The sequence below is a fragment of the Vespa mandarinia genome, chromosome 7 (genome assembly GCF_050613455.1).
Source record: "Vespa mandarinia isolate Hongniang chromosome 7, ASM5061345v1, whole genome shotgun sequence".
Taxonomy (NCBI): Eukaryota; Metazoa; Arthropoda; class Insecta; order Hymenoptera; family Vespidae; genus Vespa; species Vespa mandarinia.
This window is the reverse complement of record NC_140816.1, coordinates 7,405,918-7,430,000: the sequence shown is the minus strand read 5'-3', so window position 1 is coordinate 7,430,000 and position 24,083 is coordinate 7,405,918. Positions and strand designations below refer to the sequence as shown.

The 24,083-nt window shown below is 31.7% G+C and overlaps 1 protein-coding gene across 4 annotated transcripts in view; it reads right to left on the bottom strand.

The window, feature by feature from the left end:
* Nucleotides 1-24,083, bottom strand: part of LOC118443448 (uncharacterized) — a 218,783-nt gene that overhangs the window by 77,407 nt on the left and 117,293 nt on the right. The window contains exon 5 of one of the 4 annotated variants that reach the window (XM_085658452.1): nucleotides 6,488-6,575. The exons of the other annotated variants lie outside the window; for them this stretch is intronic. Within the exon in view, the coding sequence (XP_085514578.1) occupies nucleotides 6,523-6,575 (53 nt within the window). The 3' untranslated portion in view covers nucleotides 6,488-6,522. Of the gene's footprint in view, nucleotides 1-6,487; nucleotides 6,576-24,083 lie in introns of those variants that run through there. 4 annotated transcript variants of the gene reach the window in all.

The window sequence follows — 24,083 nt, the reverse complement described above, 5'->3', positions numbered from 1 at the left end:
ATATATATATATATATATAATTTCTTTTTTTTATTTGTCGAGAATAATAATTTATAGATATTTGTATCGAGGAATATGATTTTTGTACGTAAATTTAATTTCTTTCGTTTTCTTTTTTTTTTTTTGGCCCAAGAAAAATTCGCTTTCTTCCTTTATTTTTTGTTTTTCTTTTCGTTCTTTTCGTTTTCGTCGGTCTCTTTCCATTGCCAAGAACATAAATTCTGCTGTCCGTTTCATTCTCCGACAATTGGACAGTTAAATGCAAAAGGATGCAACAACAGTATTATCGTCCCTCAACATCCTGTCCTGTGTTTCCGTTTATCGATAGATTTACATATTTCTATTTTCATTTTTTTCTTCTTCTACTTCTCTTTCCGTTTTTTCTTCTTTTCTTTTTTGTTTTTTGCTCTCCTTCTGCTCTTTACGAACTGTTTTCCCCCTTTTTTCTTTTCGCAAGAATGCAATATATTATCGCGTAATTGTCGATGGTATTTTCTTTTCTTCCTTCTTTTTTTTTTTTTTTTTTTTTTTTTTTTTAAACAAGTCGTAGAGAGGACATTGTGAATAATAAAAAATTGTGAAAATACGTGAACGAACGGTTACCATGAAATACGACAAATATTTGAGATTCTTTTTTTTCAATGTTTACGACCGCAAAAAAGTATGAAAAAAATGGAAGGATAAAAAAAAAAAGAATTTATGAAAAAGGATAAAAGGGAACAAAAAAGGAAAGAAAAAAAAACAAAAAAAAAAACAAAAAAACAAACAAATGTGAATTTCGCAGATAAACGAATGTAACAAATTTGAATAGTACCTGGTGAGTACGATGAATGGTAATGGAAGAATATTACTCTTTTATGTTCTTTTTTTTTTCTATATATTTTTTTAAACATTATTTCTTTATCTTTCTTTTTTTTTTTTTTTTTTTTTTTAAATATTTTTTTAACTCCACTCTACTCTACATTTTTAATCCTCGAAACTATTGCGGTATTGAACTATTGCGGAAAAGAAAAAAAATAGAACAAAATAAAATATATATATATATATATATATATATATACATATAAAATAATAAAAATAATATAAATGTTCCATGAGAATATGTATATACGTATGTAGATAAATATATACAAGAGAGGCCGTTATTATATCACGGCCGAACGTATTGCACTCACTCGATCGTACTTATCTCACATTTCTGTCGCCCACAATCGTCCGCGAATCGTATTTTACAATGTCACACATGGCGTCAGAACGTCATTTCGCATTACTCAGTTGGTAATAACGCTCGTTTTTCCACGATTTTAGAATCGCTAATATATATATATATATATATATCTTTTTCTATCATACACATATAAACACATCCGTCCTTGTTTCACTAATTTACTTGCTAATACGTCCATCTGCATTCGTCATTTTTTGTATTTGTTTTAACATCTTTGATTATACGTATGTATATGTATTCAAGCATACACATATATTTATGTATATATATGTATATATATGAATAAATAAATATGTGTATACGTTTAACACATGTGCGAGGTTATCGGCTGCGTTCTCGAGCAAAACGATATTCCTGGAAAGAAACCGCGATGACTCATTTTTGGCAGTCTCGCCGGTTACTCCGAGGTTCATTCGCATCGATTCGTTTACATGCAACATATGCATATATATATATATATATATATACATATATATAATGGCATATACATAAATTTATATATATATATATATGTATATGCGTGGATGCATTTGAAAAGTGCATAGCTTAACAAAGAATATATATTTTCTTCGGATATTCGATCTGATGTAGGAATAGGTTTTGCATTTATATTGTTCATATATCTACATATATACATATGTATATATATATATATATATATATATATATATATATATAGGTAGATATATGCATATGTAGTTAGGGTATATAAATGTGCAAAGAGTGGACGTAACATACATCTTATGGAGCTCGGTCCAACGATCCGTTATTTACACAATTTATGCATTATAATCGAGTGATTTCGAGTACTTCGAGAGAGGATGTATCGTTACAAGGTCGAGTTAATGCACGAGGAAACATAACACGTGACCGAGGATCAAACAAGCTGTTAAGTTAGTTAGTTAGAGAGAGAGAGAAAGAGAGAGAGAGAGAGAGAGATGAAAGAGAGACTTGTCTGGTCCTAATGGAACGTTAACTAGAATTAATATCCTCATCACACTATGCGCTAAGCTTTGTTAGTTATTTTCTTAAAAGAAGAATATATTTAAATACGTATTGATTATTATCGATAATCATTGTGCCATAAGGACAAATGTTTTTACGTCTATTCAATTATCTTAAAGTACACGGAATGAATAATATAAAGTACGAATAGTAATAATAATAATAATAATAATAATAATAATAATAATAATAATAATAATAATAATAAGAATATTTAATAAAAGATAAAATTAAATTATTGCAATAGTAATAGAAAGGTGATGTTGATGTTGACGATGATGATGATAACGATGATCGTAGTAATGATGATGGTGATGGTGATGGTAGGAAGAGAAGGAATGAAAAAAATGAAGGGGGGGAAAGAAGAAAAGAAAAAAGAAAGAAAGATTACATGGAACGCGTGACTGACCCTACCATGAGAGTCGACCTTACCCGAAAATAGCACTTTCGGTTGTTCCCTTCGAGATTCAGAGAAGAGAGAGAGAGAGAGAGAGAGAGAGAGAGAGAGATACCAAACGAGTATATAACCACGACTACAAACAACTACTACCACTACTAACGAAGTCATCACTACTATCAAGCACATTAACGAAGGAAACGGGTCGAGTCAGGCTATATGAACTTAGTTGTAGGATGGGAACCAGTGAACTTGAACCCTGAACGCTGGTCAGTTTTATAGGTAAGTTGTTGGAGTTGAATCAGGTGTTCGAGGGATCCAACATTTCGACCTACATACAAACAAGATCTCTCTATCTTTCTCTCTCTCTCTCTCTATTCTCTTCTTGTCCCTTCTTTTTCCTTTTCTTCTTCTTCTTCTTCTTCTTTTTCTTTTTCTTACAAACGTGCATCAGGATTTCAGTTAAATCAGGCGCACGCGCCATACAGAAACGAGAACAGCTGCAACTTTCCTTCCTACCACTACCACGATTACTACTACTACTACTACTATTGCTACTACTACTACTACTACTATTACTATTACTACTACTACTACTATTACTATTACCACTACTATCGTTTTTTCTCGTCAATGATCTCCTTTTCCTATCGTCTGTCCTCGGCATATGGCCTTGTCCTGACAATGTTCATAGCGGGGCTTCAATGGCAACGAAAATCTAATAAGAAATTTTCAAAAGTTAAGACCTCACACTTCCCGTCCGAATTCTTTTCTATTTGTTTTTCTATGTTTTCTTTTCCTTTCTTTTTTTTCTTTTTTTTTATTTTTATTTTTATTTTATACTTCCTACGATATACACGTATCATCTTCATCAACATTTTCGTTCCCAATTGGATCAGTGTCAATAATATTAATATTCAGAAATAATTACGATCGACGTTATGAAATCATTACACCCGATAATATTACGATTCCTCGTTAAAATCATGTCAATCGCGTTATTTCAATCATGCGATTAAATAAATGAATAATTATTAAATGATGATATTGAATAATATCGATCGACGTTATGAACATTTGAGTATATCTTTTTCTTTTTTTTTTTTTCCTTTTTAGAATCTTCGATAAATCATGTCAGTTATTGTTTTATATCGCGACAATTTTTAATATGCATGCGTTATTACAGCATGGCAATTCGCATTGATATTAATAATTTGGAATCGACGTTATGAACTACTTTTAATATAAATTTCTGCTTTCCCCCCACCCCTCCTCTCCTTCTTCTTTTTACAATCATCTTCGATAAATCATGTCAACTATTGTTTCATACCGAAACAATTTAATATTTGTATTATTATATATATATATATATATATATATATATATATATGCAATTTTGTATTTGGTATTAATAATTCGATCGACATTATGGACACTTTCGTCTCATATATATTTAGATTTTCTTCGATAAATCATGCCAATCATTATTTCCTTTCGTCATTAGATACGTGCCAAAATACAAAATCTTATTAATAATTTGATCGACGTTATTAAGATAAACGTTTCTTAGTATATAATATTTAATTTTAATCAGAGTTAAATCAAAATACAAATTAAATTCAAATTGAACTTCTTGAATCAATGATTTTAGATGAAAACATTTAACAAGCTTTTTCCTCGATATCGATTTATTTTTTACGTCGTAAGTAATAAAAAGAAAAGAAAAAGAAAAAAAAAAAAAAAAAAAAAAAAAGAAAAAGAAAAAAATGATAATGAAAAGCAAACAAATTTATATAATCAAAGAGAAAAGAGATTTGACGATGAAAAAAAGGATCGATCGGATAAATCACGGACAATGGACGACGATGACTAATTCGAAAGAACTATTGGAACTAGGAATAGTAAAGTTTTTAATAGGAAATAAAAAAAAAAAAAAAAAAAGGAAAAGAAAAAGGACGAGAGACAAAAAAGTACGAAGAGATTTGCAGACAAGACGCACGTGTATTGTCGGCGATATGCCGTGTGACCTTGAACGGGTCTCGACTGGCTATTACTAGTATCAACAGTGGTATTAGTGGATATTAGAGTAGTGTAGCATAGTAATAGTGTAAAACATAATCACACTTCTTTTTATATACTTGCGTTTTATGTGGAAGAACTTTTCCCTTCCTCTTTCGAGAATTCGTCGTATGAAATACCATTACTATTATTAGCATTAAAATTAACATTGGTATTAGTAAAAAGAGAGGAGAAGGTCGAACCCACATATACATATAGATCGAACATATATATATATATATATAGATCGGCTATGTTAAATCATCGAAGAAAATAATTTTTAACAAGTTAGAAAAAGACAAGGAAGAATAGAATCGATTGTTCTAATGCTGTAATATCGTTTCCTAGTCTTATTAACAACATGACAAGAAATATCTTTCATAATCATTGATGATTCACGATCGAGGAATTATCAAGATCAATAAGTTCGTTAGTACCTACATACGCAAATAAATAATCGACTTATTAAAATAAATACGTATAAATATGTTTATTATTGAACATCTAATTAAAATTTATCACGCCCTTTCTTTACTTTTTTTTCTTTTACGACATTTTCAATAAATTTTTACTTAATTCAAAAGTTTAATCGTATTATATTGATTGGCATCAAGAAGATCCATTCGATATAATATAATAGGTTGGAAACTATGAAACGGGCATTGAATGAAAATAAAAACTAAACATAAACGCCCGTTTCATAGTTTCCAACATAATATAATGAATAAATAAAAGTATTCATAAAAATTAATTTGTAATCTAAAATATAATTTGAAATCGATGATTTATTAAAATATTTGTATCTTAATCTCTCTCTCTCTCTCTCTCTCTCTCTCTTCTCAACCCCTTGTCGTTCCGCCGTCATCTTATTTTTCATTTTTTTTTTCTTTTTAATAATAGATTTAACAAAAGACATCATCGAAATTTAAGGAGACGGACAAATGGAATGTACGTAAATATATACACACACATATATATATATATATATATATATATATATATATATATGAATGAAAAGGTGCCAGGTTATATTATTTTTTATTGTTTCTTTCTTATTTGTTAGCCTTAAACAACAAGTTTATCTTGCAAGATATCGCAATTTATTCGCGTGTCATTCGGTCTCGTAAACGAACGTGTACCGGTGTCTCTTTAAAAGCGTTGCCGAGCATTACAAGCGATATACCGAGGAAACCGGACATGATTACAGAGTCGAGTGAAGCTTCGTTGAACACCGCGAGGCCTCCGCCACGCATCAAGGCTCTTCTATTCTCTATCTCTCTTTAACTCTGTCTTTCTCTACTTTTTTCTTATTTCTCTATCCATCTATCTATCCGTCCGTCCGTCTATCTATCTATCTATCTATCTATCTATCTATCTATCTATCTATTTATTTATCTATCTGTCTCACTCTCTTCTCCCATCTTTGAAATTTGCCGACCTGTTGAGATCGAGAACAAGTGCAGTTAGGTAGATAGTTAGGTAGGTAGAATAGGTATGTGATAATTCAAAGATCATACGGTGTACAAGCATGAAATTAAAATGATTTGTATGATGAATGATTTTGTCGAGTCACAACTCTCGTCCCACCCCCCTTCTCACTCCTTCTCTCTCTCTCTCTCTCACTTTCGTAAACCTCATTCAACGCCTTGACTTTCATTTTGATTAATACAAAAAAAAAAAAAAAAAAAAAAAAAAAATCATTCCCCGTGCTTATCAAACTAGTTATAATAGATAATTTTTCGATGGATCTTTTTATAAATATTTTTTCTTTTCTTTTTGATATATCTATGTGTTTTTATATAGGTTTGTTCTTTTTTTTTTAATTTTAATTACCTTAAACTGTTAATAATATGTTGATTATAGTTCCTTGAAGGATTTGGTACTCACCTGAAACATAAAAAATTACATTTTTATTAGTATAACGATTTCAATTGACACATATATATATATATACATATATACACACACATATACACGTATGTATGTAGATGCGTGTTTATTTCTTACGAGGGTTGTTTTATTTGATGACATTGAAAGAGACTTCAATGACGTCAGACTTTCACACGACAATGACGAATTAAAGATATCTACGTAATTATATACGTACGCACCTTGACGAATTTATACGTCGTTTATACGTTGTAGAAATCGTTCGTTCCATTATTTTTATTCACAGATGTGGCAATTGAGAAAAGCGGATATTACGAAAATGTTGAGACGAATTGTGGGAGTATAATGAAATCTGAATTGGCGGAACCAGATGATGCGTCTACATATGTACGTTAATATATACCTTACTTCTTGCGTACGAACCGCATAATCGCTGTTAGGTATGACTAACTTTAACTCTCGTTGGATTTTAAGTGATAAACTTATGATAACGTCATGCGTAAGAAGAAACTTTTTCGTAAGAAAATTTTTATGTTCTCGCTAATCTCTCTCTTTCTTTTCCTTTTTTTCTTTCTTTTTTTTTTTTTTTTTTTTTATCGACTTTGACCCAAATCGTCATCCGGAATTTTTCGGTATTTTTCGTTCGTCATCAAAAAAAAAAAAAAAAAAAAAAGAAAAAAGAAGGAAAAAAAAGAAATCAAGAATTTTCTGGGTCAACGAATTCGCATGGGAAACGAAAAAAAAAAAGAAAAAAGAAAAAAAAGGAAAAAAAAATTATTTCACGGGAAATATTAAAATGCTATTTTATATTTATTTCATTCGCGCAGCTCTAATAATTATTCTTCATCCGGCCGAATAAATAATTAAGCATTTGTCAAATGAATGTACTTATGTATATATCCTATCAAACATTTATTTATTATCCAATAGAACGGATGTGGTTCATAAAATAGCGCTTAATTAATTAATGTATACTCAAGAGAAAGAAGAAAAAAAAGAAAAAGAAAAAAAAAAAGAAAAAAGAAAAGAAAAGAAAAAAGAAAGAAAGAAAAATTGTATTTCACCTCCTCATTATTATTATTATTATTATTATTATTATTATTATTATTATTATTATCATAATCATCTTTTTTTCATCGCCTTTAATACAATAACGATAAGCCTTAACAATTTTGATTATGGGCTTTTTAATCCTCAGAATGCGTTTCGTAATCATCGAATAAAATAACGTAACACATTGACGAGAGATTAAACAAGTGTAAGCCGATATCGGAAACCTATGCGAATGCAAATAGTACATATAATATATATATATATATATATATATATGAGTGTGTGTGTATGTGTGTGTGTGTGATTATGAGTACATTACATCAGATCATTGAATCGAAGATTTCTTTTTTTTTTCTTTTTGTTTTTTTTTTGTTTTGTTTTAATTTTCTATCGTTGATCAGATAAAAAAAAAAAAGAAGATAATAATAATAATAATGAAAATGCAAGACTATAGTGGACAGATAATAATGCTATTCGATCGGTCGGTTTAACGACACGGCACAGTCAATGTCAATTGAACGATGTGTATCAGCGAACCTTAAATGGACACTGGTATATTGCATAATACCTGAAGAATCACGGACTCTCTTGTATTCAATACACGTAACTGACGCTGTGAAACCACTTTTGTTCCTTCCTTTGGCCTTGAATACACACACACACACACACACACACATATATATATATACACACACAGAGACACACATATCAGATATACGTTGGTATACATATTCTATGAATTTTGTGTTTCAAAAGATTGCTATCTTCGCGCGCAAAAGTATGCTAACCTTTTTTGCAACACAATTTTCTACGTAACAAACGTTTTAACAGGTGTCTCTTCTTTATTCATTTAAAAATATTCCACAGTTTTTTTTTTTTTTTTTTTTATTTATGATCCGCGAATATATCATTTGAATTTTTATTAATAATATTATTTGAAAATACCGTACAATATGGAAACATTAGAATGATACCATTTCTCTCTCTCTCTCTCTCTCTTTGTTTTTTTTTTTGTTCATTTTTTTCTTTTTTTTTTCCTTCTCTTTACTAATTTTCCATTCATTCGTAAATATTCGTAATTATTTCTTTACGATCGACAGATATAATATAATTTTGATCGTTTATTAATTAAATTGCGATAATAATCTGAAGAAATGTACGTATGATACGAAATTATGTTTTATCTTTTTCCTTTTTTTATGTTTATTAATTTTTTTTTATTAACAAGAAACAAATATCTTCAATATTCGTTCGTCGGAAAATTTTCAAAATTCTAAACAAAATTATCGTCTAATCAAAATCTAATATAGAATTTAATTAATAAAATCAAATAATAATACGACAACCTGTATAATAATATCGTACACATTAGAGGAATTTCTATGGAATACGTGAGAAATTTTTGAAAAGGGAAACGTTCTAATTATCAATTTAATTATTTACATGGTCAATAACATATCATATAAAAGGAAAAAAAAGAAACAAAAAAAAAAAAAAATCGCACATATACGTGGTTGCCGTAAGTTTTTTAAATCTTTCATCGAGGATAAAATTGAAGAGGAGTGAAATGAAGTGAAGAAGAAGAAGAAGAAGAAGAAGAAAAAGAAGAAGAAAAAATTAAAAACGAAGAAAAAATGGAAGAAGAGGAAGAAAACGAGGAGGAGGAGGATTGAGGAGGTTGTGGAAAAAGGGGGAGGAGAGGATTAAAAGCCGAGCACTGAAAGTTGTGTTGGTTCGGCCACCTGTTGTTCAATCTCTCTCTCTCTCTCTCTCTCTCTTTCTCTCTCTCTTTCACTCTTTCCCCAGACGCAATTCAGCCTACTTTTACTACCCTCCATTCTAGCACAGGATTCACCTAATTGCCGGGAGACTTATAGAAGCTATTCCTAGCAGGAAGATGTTTCAGATACTTCGATATAAAAGGGTGTCTCAAAATACTATGATCTTTTTTCTTCTTTGTTCATTTTTAAAACCTACCATCACTCAAATTACAATCGAGTGTGACCTGTATATATATATATATATATATATATATATATATATATATATATATATATTTTTTTTTTCTTTGAACATTCTCTTTCATTCATAAATTCATTCATAAATTTATTCATTCATCTACTGACCACATCCTTCTGTTGAGATTTACTAATTTCTTTTTCCTTTTCTCCCCCTTTCTTTATCTCTTTCTTTTCTTTTCTTTTTTTTCTTTTTTTTTTTATTTCTTATATCAAGACACACAGTGGTTACAGGGTACCCATCAAGGTGTATATACGAAAAGGCAAAACAGTGAAACTCGGTCAAGATACAAATCCGTCAATTTTATTATATCTCATTAACAATAATCAAAAGAACGACATTCGATCTCTTATCTTTATATCTAATAATTTTGAGTCAAAAGAAAAAAAAAAGAAAAAGGGGGGGAAGAAAAAAAAAAGGAGAAGAAATTTTCCCATGGCAGAATTCCAAATTAAAGATAATAATTACAAATCTCCCATTTGAGTTAACGATCGAAGATATTTAATGGACGTTAACAAAATTCTATAAACGATGGAAATAATACGAAGGGAAGTAATAAAAAAATTTTCCTAACGGACGATAATATCTAATGATTTCTATTAAAAGAATAAAAAAATAAAAAAAAAATAATATTCGAAGATAAAAATAAATTCGACGAAAGGTGCTTATTTAGTTAGTTGTAACAACGAATACTCTGTTTCTTGAAGTCTCGAAAATAATGAAGGAAATTTTCTCTCTCTCCCTCTCTCTCTCTCTGCCCCCCTCTCTTCTCCCTTCCTCCCTCTCTCTCTCTTTCTCAAACAAACAAAGTCAGCTTTGAAAACGTTAAGTAAAGCAAAGAACGCCGGTCAATTCTCACGGTATTCCTTATTCTTCTACTTCTTCTATTGCTTCTACTTCTTCTTCTATTTCTTCTATTACTACTACTTCTTCTTCTACTTCTTCTATGTTGAAAATAAGAAAAGTACGTAGCGTTTAAAAGCAAGTGCCACGAGCAAACGATTTTTACGATAGAAACCATTTTTTCTTTTTTTCTTGTTTTCTTTTTTTCTTTTTTTTTTTTTCCCCTCGTGAGAATATCGACGGGGATCACACAACTGGGTTGGTAACCAAAAAAGGACACGTGCGAATAAAGAAAAATGTCAGATTTTTTCTTTCGTCATTAACATGACAAAATACTACCACTGCTAGAGGTGTTCCCTCTTCTTTTTCTTTATTCTCTCTCTCTCTCTCTTTCTCTCTTTCTCTCTTCTTAACAAGAGAGTCCAATGACGAAAACTGGACTCGCTAACGAATCGACGAATTTATAAAGGGAGAGTCCCTCGACAGGTTTTTTCTTTTCCCCCACCCCTTTCTTTACTTCTTTCTTTCTTTTTTTTTTTTTTTTTTTTTTTTTTATAATTGAAAGAGCGTTCCTTTTCTTTTCTGTGTCTGTCTCTCTGTCTCTGTCGTGTGAAGAACGAAAACAAACGGTACGAATCCGATATATATATATATATATATATATATATATATATATGTATGTATGTATGTATCTGTTTGAGAGAAGAGATTTTTTTTCCAAATTAATCCGCAGGATCACAATCGGTCTCGTTAACGAACTAACGATCTTGAAGGTCCAATTAAAAGAGAATTTTTTCTCAACCCTTTCTCTCTCTTTTTCTCTCTTTCTCTCTCTTTCTATTACTCTTACTCTTTCACTCGTTCTTTCTTTCTATTCTCCCTCCTTTCTCCTCTTGTTTTTCCCATCTTTTGTCCTTTTTTTTCTTTTTTTTTTTTGTTAATAGGATCTCTCGCACATAAGGAATTACATACTCGATTCGATCAAAAACAACGATGCGAAAAAAAAAATATATAGGTCAATTGAAAGTCAACTCGAATGATTAATACAGTAAAAGAAGTATTATAAGCGAGTTAGTGAGTGTTAGGGTGTGTGTGTGTGCATGTGTGTCCATCTTTGTCTTATCTTTTTTTGACAATTCTTTTACCTCTTCTTTTTTCTTTTCTTTTTTTTTTTTTTTTTATCTCCCGTTCTACGAATTTCAAGAGATCTCTTTTCTTTTTTTTTGTTTCAATACTATCTGTTCAATCTAAAAGGAAAAAAAAGATTGATTTTGAAAAAAAAAAAAAAAAAAAAGAAAAAAAAAGAAAAAAAAAGGAAAAAAAAGAATTCCTTTTTTTTTCTATTTAGTTTTCTTCTCTCTCGAAATGAGAATAATTAGATTAGATACATAAGCGATATATGAGGAAAAATAAAAAAAAAAAATGTCGACTTATTGATTTCACATTTTCTCATAAATTCATTACTTCGAAAAGTTGATTTTTTTTCTTGGATTAAAAAATGTTTGTTTCCTCATTCATTAGATTATTATATATTGGATTAAACGTGCGTTTCAGATTCATTGAGAATCAAGGAAATCATTAGAGAAAATAAAAAAGTAAATGTCGATTTGTTTTACTTCATCCATTTTCGTTGTGTTACATTTTGATTATACATTAAGATTAATCGAGAAATAGAGAATGTTTTAATATCGTTTTTGTTTTATTTCAATATTGAAATACTACAGTTTTTTGTTATTTTAGAAAAGAAAAAATTTTTTTCTTTTTTTTTTCTTTTTTTTTTTTTTAAACAAAAATGTTCGTAAGTCAAATTCTACATGGACGATAAAAGGTGTATCGTTCTTACTTATCTGATTTTCCATCGAGCTTGGCCCATTCGAGATTTAGAAGAAGATCGAAAAGATCGCGCCTTGAATTTCATTGAGAGTTTGCTCTTTGCCCCTTCTCACTCTCTCTCTCTCTCTCTCTCCTTCTCCCTCTCTGACGCTCTTTCTTTTCTTTTTTCTCCCCTATTTCCAAGGAACACCATAAAGTTTCCGTGAAGCTTTCAGAAAATAAGTATCTAACCAACCAAGCCATCAAAGTTGTTCGATATATTCAACAACGATTTTACATGTAAAATATATATCAACGATCGAACAGATCGAGTTACAGAAAGGACAGTGATTGTTTTTAGTCTCATAAAAAAAAAAAAAAAAAAAAAAAAAGAAAAAAAAAAAAAAAAAAAGAGAAAAAAAAAAATACAAATCACAAAATTTTTCTTTTCTAAAATAATAAACGCTAGTATTTCAATATTGAAATAACAATTGCAAGAATAATCGAAGAAGAATTTTATTATACACTGTATAGAGATTAATAACATTGGATAAGTTAGAAGTGAACGTAAATCGATATTTTTCTTTCTTTTTTTTTTTTTTTTTTCTTTTTTTTTTTTTGATTCAGGTCGTTTCGATCCAATCGACATAGAAATAGTACGGGAGGAGGGGGGGAGGGGGTGGGAGGTTAAAGATTTCTTTCCTTTTCTTTTCATTTCTCTTTGTTTTCTTTTCTTTTTTCTTCCTTTTTTTTTCTTCCTTTTTTTTTCTTCCTCGAAAGGAAGACTCACAGTAGTAACTTAATCTCTTGAGGAATTCCATGACTCTCCATTTCGTGGCACGTCCTGAGTTTCTCTCTTACAGGTATACAACGACTATATATGCATGGGGGGAGGGGGGGGAGGAGGGGGACCTTTAAAACCACTTTCTCGGTTGGTTTGGTTGGTTTTGGTAGGTTAGACGAATCCTTAGCGTGCGTTAAGTCCAATGAAGAAAAATAATATTTTTCCCCTCTCTTTGCATTTATGCGAATGAAAAGAAGAATCACGAAATTAACGTTGTAGGAAAATGAAAGATAATCTTTTTTTTTTCTCTCTTTTTTTTCTTCCATTCTTCATACTCTCTCAGCCATCATCCCTCGTCGTCTTCTTTTTATAAAAATCATGCAACGCGAGAAATGAATATAAAGCTGATGCGAGAGAGAGAGAGAGAGAGAGAGAAAAAGTAAGAAACAAAAAAGATAAAAGAAAGCGAATCGTCGAATTCTTTCGACGACCTTGAATGAATTTAAAGGGAATTGACTTTAATTCCCTTCTCTTACCTTTTCTTCCTTTCTATTTTTTTTTACTGTTCTTTTTCTTTATTTTTATTTATTTTTATTTATTTATTTTTTTTTTTCATTCTTCCCTCCACCCATCGAACCCGACCTTCGAGAACAGGAGCCAAAGAAAAGTAGGACTCGTTCTGGACCAGGTCAATATCCCACCCACCCTCAGCCACACCGTCCCCGCCCTCCTTTGGCTTTCACACGTCCTCCCTGTCTGATGTCTGAAGAAGGAAAAAGAAAAAAAAAAAAAAAAGAAAAAAAAAGAAGAAGAAAAAAGGAAAAAAAAAGAAAAGAAAAACGAAAGAACGAAGGAAAAGGAAAAGGAGGGAATCCCTACCTGTACGGCGAGTGAGATAATCGTTGAAAGGGAAAGAGTGAAGGCGAAGTTGTAAAAGGAGATGAGGAGGAGAACGTGGACCTAACGGTAGATTTAATGTGAACCTTTTCGAGGTCGAATAACGACGCATGATAAAAATCTGTTAGATCGTTATTCCATATATCTACATATATGCATACACATGCATATGAGTGTTTCCATGTGTGTGTGTGTGTGTGTATAAATATTTAAATATGTGATCGTAAATTCAACAAATCTGATCTAAAAAAATTTTGTATCATCGTAGGGACGTTAATTGTATCGAATATTTGACCCTTTTCGAGGTCAAATAACGACCTATGATAAAAATCTGTTAAATCGTTATTTCATGTATCTACATATACGTATGCATGAATGTATATATATATATATATATATGTGTGTATGTGTGTGTATGGTGTATGTAGATATTTTGATATGTGGTTGAAAATTCAATAAGTCTAATCTAAAAAATTTTTTATAATTTTATGGAATATCCTTAACCATTTCGAGGACGAATAAGAAAACGAAAATAGTAAAAATGCATAATAAATGCATAGTAAAAATCTGTTATATGTATATATCGATATTATGTTATAACGATACCATATATCAACATATAGGTATTATTAACTTATGTACATAGATATTTAGATATATGTACTCGTAAATGAAACAAGTTTAACGAAAAAAAAAAAAAAAAAAGAAAAAAAAAAAAAAGAAAAAGATTTACCATATCGTAAGAGATTAATTGTATCCAATATCGTGACCCTTATCGAGGTCGAATACGCATGATAAAATGTTAAATCTTATGTATTCCATGTATCTCTGTATACACATATGCGCACATATATATAGGTACATGCATATATAAATATATATATATATATATATATATATATACACACACATACATTTGCTCGTAGTTGCAACGAATCGAATCAAAAATAAAGAGAAGCAAGAAAAAAAGAAAAAAAAAAAAAAAAGAAGAAAAAACAAAAAAGAAAAATAAAAAATACGTAATAATGCTGGAGGCATTTAATTGTTATAGAATATTTGACGAAACGATTTCACGTATTATTTGAGGAAACAATATGGATGTTATTGAAATACATTATGTATGCCAAAGTAGAGACAAATCGATTTTATTCTGATATGAAATAACAACGGTTACCATGATAAAGCAGACCTTTTTTTTTCTTTTTTTTTTTTTTATCCAAGAATCGATTTCATTACGCCTCATGGCGAAAGAAGAAGTAGAGAGAAAAAAAAAAAAGAAAAAAAAGGAAAAAAGAAGGGAGAAAAAAAGAAAAGAAAAGAAAAGAAAAGAAAAGAAGAAAAAAAAAAAGAAATTCTATAAACATAACAAACAACGTTCCTATTTAATCCACGACAGACGTACACGACTAATAGAATTTCCTTGATCGAAATTTCCTTGATCGTGATTCGTTACACTCTCGCACTATTTAAAAGAATCGAACGTTTCTCCATTCTTCTCTTTTATCCAATATTTTCTCATTCAATGTTTAAATCCATCGTTCATTCGTAAATGCAAATATATTATTAAACCTACGTACTTACCTACTTTACCAACGATTACAATTATTTTCTTTTGTGTATTTTTATTTTCCTTTTCTCTTCCTCTCCCTCTCTCTCTCTCTCTCTCTCTCTCTCTCTCTCTCTCTCTCTGTCTGTCTGTCTCTTTTTTCTCTCCAAGTCGTAATAAGGATATCATTGAAATTATTATAATCGATAAAGGATCGATTATTAATCCTTAAAAACCTTAGACATATATATTTATCATCGATATAATATAAAATCGAAAATAATAAATCGTTTTGTTCGAATCAACGATATACGTACATATATACATACATAAATATACATATATGCATACGTATGTACGTATATAATTTCTTAAATTTTAGTTACGTGAAAGATTAATTACATAAATAACAATATTCGAGATAGTTAAGGGAATTGACCGAGATACGTCCTTGAAAGTTATTAGTACTATCTGGTCGAACTCATTGATCCAAATATTTACAACACGATCAATAGATAATATAATACACACATACGTAAATACACATACATACATACATACATGCGTATATATAGGTACGTAATTGAGCGAAATGTTTGGAGTTTTTCGAGACAATAGAGAATCCAACGAACCAATCATCGGGATATTCGCATTATTACGAAACGTTTATTAACGACGTTCAGTTATATATAGGACTTAGTCGTGGTACTAATGTTCCGCTAACGTCGTCAGCACGCTTTAGGACACGTCATCGTCGTGTCGATCGACGATCAGGGCCGTGCATTAACATGCTCGGGTGTGCCTTCCGCGCCCACTATCGACCTTCGGTTACTCTTCTCTCTAATACCACTTTGTGAGAAAAGAAAAAAAAAAAAAAAAAAAAAAAAAAAAAAAAAAAAAAGAAAAAGGAGTGGGGGAAAAAATGTGTCTACGTATACGTCTGTGTGTATGTGTGTGTGTGTGTGTGTGTGTGTGTGTGTGTGTGTGTATAAGAAAGAAAGAGAGAGAGAGAGAGAGTAGGATAGGAGCTTATACGTCTGCTGTGTTGCTTCCTGACGAGCATTAGAAGCATAGTGTGAAAGAAGAGGAAGGACGCGCAAGAACGGACGAATGGCAGGCACGAGAAAGAGAGAGAGAGAGAGAGATAGAGAGACATAGAGAGAGAGAGAGAGAGAGAGAGAGAGAGAGAGAGAGAGAGAGAGATGGTATAAGAAAAAACAAAGAGAATGCAGTTTCCAAGAAAGAAGGTACTATAAACGCGGAATGCAGGTCCTATCATTTAATTTTCTTAAATTAAGTAAAAGCGTAAATAAAGAACCATGTCTTATCTAATAACTAAACGTAATTAAAGTTAAATCTCGTCTAAATGTCTACTGTCTTAAATGGCATCGCATCGATTTAATTCCAACCTAAAATGAAACTTATCGATTCGTCGTATCTCGAATCGATTTTAAAGTAATATTTAAATGTGCGAATTGATTCGTTTGGATTAGGTAAAGAAGCGAAAAAAAAAAAAAAAAAGAAAAAAGAAAAAGAAAAAAGAAAAAGGTGCAGCATATCGGATTTCTCAGTGATTCTCATTCTTTTTTTTTGTTTTTGTTTTCTTTTTTTTTTTTTTATTTTCTTTCTTTTCTTACGAAGAAGATCGTAGTAATATTGCCTCGTTCGTAGGTGGCAGGGCGTGGGGGAGGGGAGGGAACGGGAGTGGAAAGGTGAAGTGCGTAAGAAAAAAGAAAAAGAAGAAAAAAAAAAAAAGGCAAAAGGAAAAAAGATTTTCAACGATTGTTTCGATAGCTAATTTTTTCTCCCTTCACGATGTCTCTTCGTACCTCGAAAAGAAAATTCTTTGTTTTTCCTTTGTTTTTTCTTTTTTTTTTTTTTTTTTTGTAATTTTACTTTATTTCCTTTCGATCGAACGTTTAACGATATCGAAAATTTTACGAGATAAAACGCGTGTTAACTTTATTCTCCTTCCTTTTTTCTTTTTCTTTTCTTTTTCTTTCGTTTCCGCGTGTTAATTAATAACCCAACACAAATCGAAAATACGAAGAAGAAAATTTACTGCAAAAGATAGACAGAGAGAGAGAGAGTGAGAGAGAGAGAAAGAGAGAGAGAGATCAAAAATACACGAATTACATACGTATTTACGTACCATACCTATGTACGTGAGTATTATGTTCGTGCATACATACACACATAGATATTCGCGTCAATGTGGAATAAATTCGTCGTTCTCTTTAACGTCGCACCGTCACCATTCTCTCGTTCAAAGCGCCCACACGTAACCTTCGAGGAGGACGAGAATGGAAAACGCATTTTCTTCCTCTCTACCTCAATCTGTATGTCTCACTTACTCACTCACTCACTCACTCACTTCTTCTCTCTTTCTCTGTCTGTCTGTCTATCTGTCTGTCTGTCTGTCTGTCCGTCTATCTGTCTATCTATCTATCTATCCGTTTCTGTCCTGAACATAGAGATAGCGAAACGAGAGGAGAGTAGTTAAGTATCTAATGCGATGTGTACGACGTAGTACGACGTATGTATAAAGAAACACATAATGTCGTAGAATAAGTATTATTATGAATTATGCTTATAGGAGAATGAGAAGGGAATCGTGATATACGTTACAACGATATCCCCGAACAACTGTGTTGTTGTTTATCTTTTGTACGTACGACCGATCTCTAATTCATAATAAACACATTTGACGACGACGACGACGACGATGAAAATGGATAAAACGAGAGAGAAAGAGAGAGAGAGAGAGAGAGAGAGAGAGAGAGACGTGATGTTTAATCAATCTCTGTACAAATTATTATTACGAAATGTAATAATATTGTAATACTGTTTCGTCTTTATCTTTTTCTTTTTCTTTTTCCTTTCCTGTTCTCTTTTTTTCTTTTTCTTTTTAAAATAGGTCAAATTGTTTTAATCGTTCAAAAATATCATCGCACGGATACAATGTTATCGTTGATAACACGATAAATTCTTTAGATTTCATTTTTATCCCTACAAAACACGTAATTATGAAATTGATATTTCAAAATTTATTTTAATTTTTAATAATAAAAGAAGGAGAGTGGGGAAAAAGATCGCGTCGAATCTCACGTCGAATTTAAAGATAGATAGAAACTTAAAATGAGCTTGGTTGAGTGAAAGTGAAGAGAGAGAGAGAGAGAGAGAGAGAGAGAGAGAGAGAGAGAGAGAGAGAGAGAGAAAAGAAAGAAAAACAAAACAAAACTAAATAAAAAATTAGATAATTAAAATTGATACCTACGCCAATGGTGATGCCATCTAGTAAGTTTACATTCGGTAGTGGGTGGAAGAGAACGAACTTGAACCCTGATCCTTGACCTTCCGACTCTCTCTCTCTCTCTCTCTCTCTCTCTTTCTCGCGAGTGTGCTCTCATTCGTTCGCTCATGGTAGCAATTAATGACATACAATGGCGCTGACCAGCGCAAGTAAAATTCAACCTTGATAGTGAAACTAGACTCTTAGAAATTGATACTGGTTTCTGAGTGACTCCCTATCGCGGTTTAAAAACTCAACCGCTTCGTAAAAAAAAGTGTGAGTAACTGCTCTATATATTTACGTGTATATGTGTGTGTGTGTGAGAGAGAGAGAGAGAGAGAGAGAACACGCGCTGGTTCATTTGATATAGATTACATACTTATGTATGTATGTACGCATACATCTATGTATGTATATATGTGATCGTTTCTTGCGGGTTACCACAGTTTTATTCGTCGATGTTAAAAGAAACTTTGGTAGGGCAGTCTCCGACGTGACCTCAATTTTTAATTCTACGTTCGAGAGTTATAACTAACACAAGCAGATACAAAATGTGCATGTAAACGGACACGCACAGTGTGTAACATACATAAATCGAGTCGAGTTTCAAACCCACGCAATTTGTATCTCTTTCTCTCTCTCTCTCTCTCTCTCTCTCTCTCTCTCTAAATTTTCGAGAAATATACGAAGATTGATAGTTCGTTTATTTAACGTTAGGTTCGTTGATTTTATTCTCTCTCTCTCTCTCTCTCTCTCTCTTTCTTTTTCTCTTTCTCTGTCTCCGTTTCTCGTACGACTGCACGTAATGCGTGAATAATATCGTCAAAATTAAAAAAAAAAAAAAAAAAAAAAAAATAAATAAATAAAAAGGGTAAAAATAAATATCCGTATGGATATTCAACTTTGTACAAATGAAATTTAAATATTCAACGTTTGTTAAAAATTTTCTCTTTTTATGCAATTTTAGATAAAATTTACATATACCACATCTAATATTTTCGTCTGGAATATATAACTCGTTCAAACAAATTCGATCAACTATATTCTGTTCATTCTCTCTCTCTCTCTCTCTCTCTTTTTCTCGTTCCTTCTTTCTTTAAACCGACCCCGCTTAACTTTCTTTATTTATAGAAAATCTAATAAAGAGAATAGAGAATATTAAACTCGTACTTGTTAGGATTATAGCGGGCCCCCAAAACGTGAATAATAAGTTTGACGTGGTAACATAGTCAGGATCTTAATATTAATTCTGTATGAATGAATCATTATTTGAATATTTACGAGCAAAGACTTCAACAACTCTAATAATATCCCAAGTTTTGGTAACCGAATGCTAACCGTGAGACTTGTGTTCTCAACCTTTAACACAACGCATTTCTATATGTCTCATTTTTTTTTCCATTTTATGTGAAATTTGATATAAATATATATTAATAAAAAAAAAAAGAAAAAAGAAAAAAAAAGATAAATAAAACAGATAAATAAAAGAAATTAAAATCCTTGTAAGTAGTACATAACTAACTAACTAAATAAATATATATATATATATAACAATTGGAGCAATGTTTTATGACAACAGTGATGAGTAGTAAGCATGCGTAAAAAAAAAAAGATACTCGAATAAATTTGAATCAGTGCAGTGACGTATTAACAGTAGGGGAGAAATTGGAGAAGATAGAAGAAGACACATACGACACTGACCTACGCAAAGAGATACGCTTAAGAGGGAGAGAGAGAGAGATAGAGAGAGAGAGAGAGAAAGAGAAAGAGAGAATAAAGAAGGATAGGGTGGGGGATCGAGAGAGAGAGAGAGAGAGAGAGAAATGGAAGGAAGGAAGGAAGGTAGGAGAACTACTATGGAGGGATCCGTGGCTCGGGGTCGGGTCAGGGACGTATGCTGTAACAGGAGCAACGTCGCAGTGTGTCAGCCGGTCGGTCGGGTGGGAGAGCCCCGGTTGCAGCTGAAAATCGGGTCAACACCACCCACCTTGACCGCCATCGTCTTTCCTCGGTTGTCCCGTTTTATTCCCCATAACGTGGCCGCGAAACACCATGACGTAAATCCGGACCTCGACACCTACCTACCCTACCCTACCCTACCCTACCCTACCCTACCTTACCTACCCTACCTACCTACTTACCTACTACTACTACTACTACTACTACTACTATTACTACTACTACTACTACTATTACCACTACCAACACCAACACCATCACCATCTGCTTTCTCGCATGTTTCCCTCAAATTTATCCTTCTTACGTTGACTATCAAATGTTCCCTCGTTTACTTTTAACCGTTATCATCAATGAGATTGATTATCATTACTTTGACGATAATACTAACCTATATATGATACGTTCAAATTTTTCAATGCTACTTTTCTACCTTGATTTTTTTCTTTAAATCTCTCTTTCTCTCTCTCTCTCTCTCTCTCTTTCTGCATATAACTCTTTCCAAGAGTCTCAGGAAAATAACATTGGAATTAAAATCGAGAAATGAAAAAAAGATCGTATCTTTTCTCCCTTCCGTATCTCTAACTAAACGATTCTTCTCTCATCCATTTTTTTCTTTTTTATTTTTTCTTTTTTCTTTTTTTTTACAAGCGATAAGCAACTAATCGTCTTGTCAATTTTTGTTATCTCTTAAACATGGGTTCTCATAATTAGATACTATTTTGAAAGTTTATCATAGAAGAGACTATACAGTGTAGTTTTCTGTGAAAATCGGTCACCAAATGGATTACCAGTGTGCTCGTGCGCATAGGAAGGACATATAGGGTATAGGGTGGAAAGAGGCTGCGCTTGGTGTGCCAAGAGAGAGAGAGAGAGAAAGAGAGAGAGAGAGAGAGAGAAAAAGAGAGAAAGAGAGAGAGAAATTCCCCTAGACTCCAATCCTACTTCCCACCCCCATCGTCATCCCCCATCCACCACTTTCCACCATCCAACTCCAATCCCCCCAATGGGGTTGACCTCATTCGAGGCAGCAGCCTTGGTACGAAATAAAAGAAATATCCCATAGATGTGTTTCTACGCGTACTACTACTTAATTATTTAATTAATGTTATTATATGTATATATATATATATATATATATATATATATATATATATATATATATACGTACGAAAGTACATACGTATAGGTACGTAGTATTTTCGATCGAACCACTTGTACCAAACACTTTTATCCTTCTTCGTTAAATGTTTCGCTTGATTGATTTATCGAAGGGAAAGCTATGTCCTCACAACGGGATATATATCTTTGTCGTTGTCTGAACATAACTTATATCTTAAGTCTTTTGTTAAATATTTTCACCATAAGAAAGACAGATGTATACTTTACAAAAGGCCAAAGTATTTTCATTTTCATTCCTGAACTTTCATTTCGATCTGAACTTTTCTTAATATTCCTTTGAGATTTTAAACTGAGAGAAAAAAAAAAAAGAGAGAGAGAGAAAGAGAGAGAGAGAGAGAGAGAGAGAAAGTATACACACCAAGAGATTCTTTTCTTTATGATCATTTGAAAAATTTATTTAATAAGTTTCGATTACGTGTAGAAAAAAAAAAAAAAAAAAAAAAAAAAGAAAGAGAAAAAACCTAATTCGATTTTAAATCTACAACGTTAAATTTATACCGCGTATTGTTTATTGATATAAACATAAATCGATGTTTCGCAGATAGATTTTATTCGTAACGACGATTAAATCCATATCGAAAAGATTAATATAATTAACAATGTAATCGTTGAAACAACGAATCGGACGATTAAATCATCGGTATTATTTTGAAATATTTCGATTAATAATAATGAAGTAGAAGATATTATTAGGATTATTCGTGAACGTATTAATCTCGTATTCGAAATATATCTAAGATAAATCTAATGAAAGATATAAGAAGAAGAGACGGGAAAATGGGAAGGAGAAAATAGTATGAATGTGTGTGTGTATGTGTGTGCATGTGTGTATCTATCCTTATTTATGAATGATAATTCATTCGATTACGTAGGGATTATGGAGGGAAAAATGTCATAGAAGAAATGGAAGAGAGGAGAAGAGCGTGAATAAATGGTGATAGGTTATTGCACAGAAATTTTGGGGGTGGTGGGTGGCACGTGGATCGTGGATTCAAAGGGAAGAGAGGGAAGAGAAAAGAGAGAGAGAGAGAGAGAGAGAGAAAGAGAGAGAACGGGAAAGCGAAGGATGTCGATATCTGGCTATGACCCAGTTATCCCAGTCTCCCGGGAGAGTGTCGAACCAGCGACAGAATGTTCAGTCTGTAGTGCTTCAGCTTGAATCGAACTAGACCAGAACGATAGAACGAGAGAGAGAGAGAGAGAGAGAACGAGAGAGAACGAGAGAGAGAGAGAAAGAGAGAGAGAGATAGGGACAGAGATAGAGATAACAAAATTTCGAAGGAGTCAGAGAGAGAGGAAGGAAAGGAGATAGGTTGATCGTAAGAAAATGGACGTACCTTGATAGGTATATATATATATATATATATATATAAGTCTTGATACCATTTATTTGGGTAGATCGAAATTTTTAAATAATGACGAGGACCATACGAAGATTGTAATTCTTAAAAGAAATATCTTTTGCATATGCATGGGTAAAAGGAGATAAAAAGAAACACGAATGAATATCCATTCGCATAATTTACATCTACCAAATATATATATATATATATATATACATTTTAGAAGAGATGGTGTAACCGAATACCCAAAAATAATAGTTATCTTAAATCAAATCATGTACTTCCCTCCCCTCTTCTCTACCCCTCTCATAAATATCTTCTTCTCTCGAAAGGTGACTTTCTTTTCTTTGTTGCGCCATTAAAACCTTCGTTGAATTCTAAACTCTTTGGTTCTCTCTCTCTCTCTCTCTCTCTCTTCATTCTTTTTTCTTCTTTCCCCTTTCCGCGACGTAATCATGATTTTTATCAAATCACGATACTTCATTCTCCTTCAATCGTTTTTACGTGAAGGAAAAAAAAAAGAAAAAAATAAAAAAAAAAAAAAGAAAAAATAAAAAAACTATAAGCAAGAATATTTCGATTAGATTCCTTTAAAGACATGTCTTACCGATAGGTCAAATAGATTAATGAGAAAATATTCGAATGTGATAAAAGAAAAAACTCGAAGATAGGTATATGATTAATGTGATTAAGACTATTCAACATTAAGAGATCTTTAAGTATACTGACTGAATGACAAATTAATGATCGTATTATATGAGAGACCATTAAAAGCGGG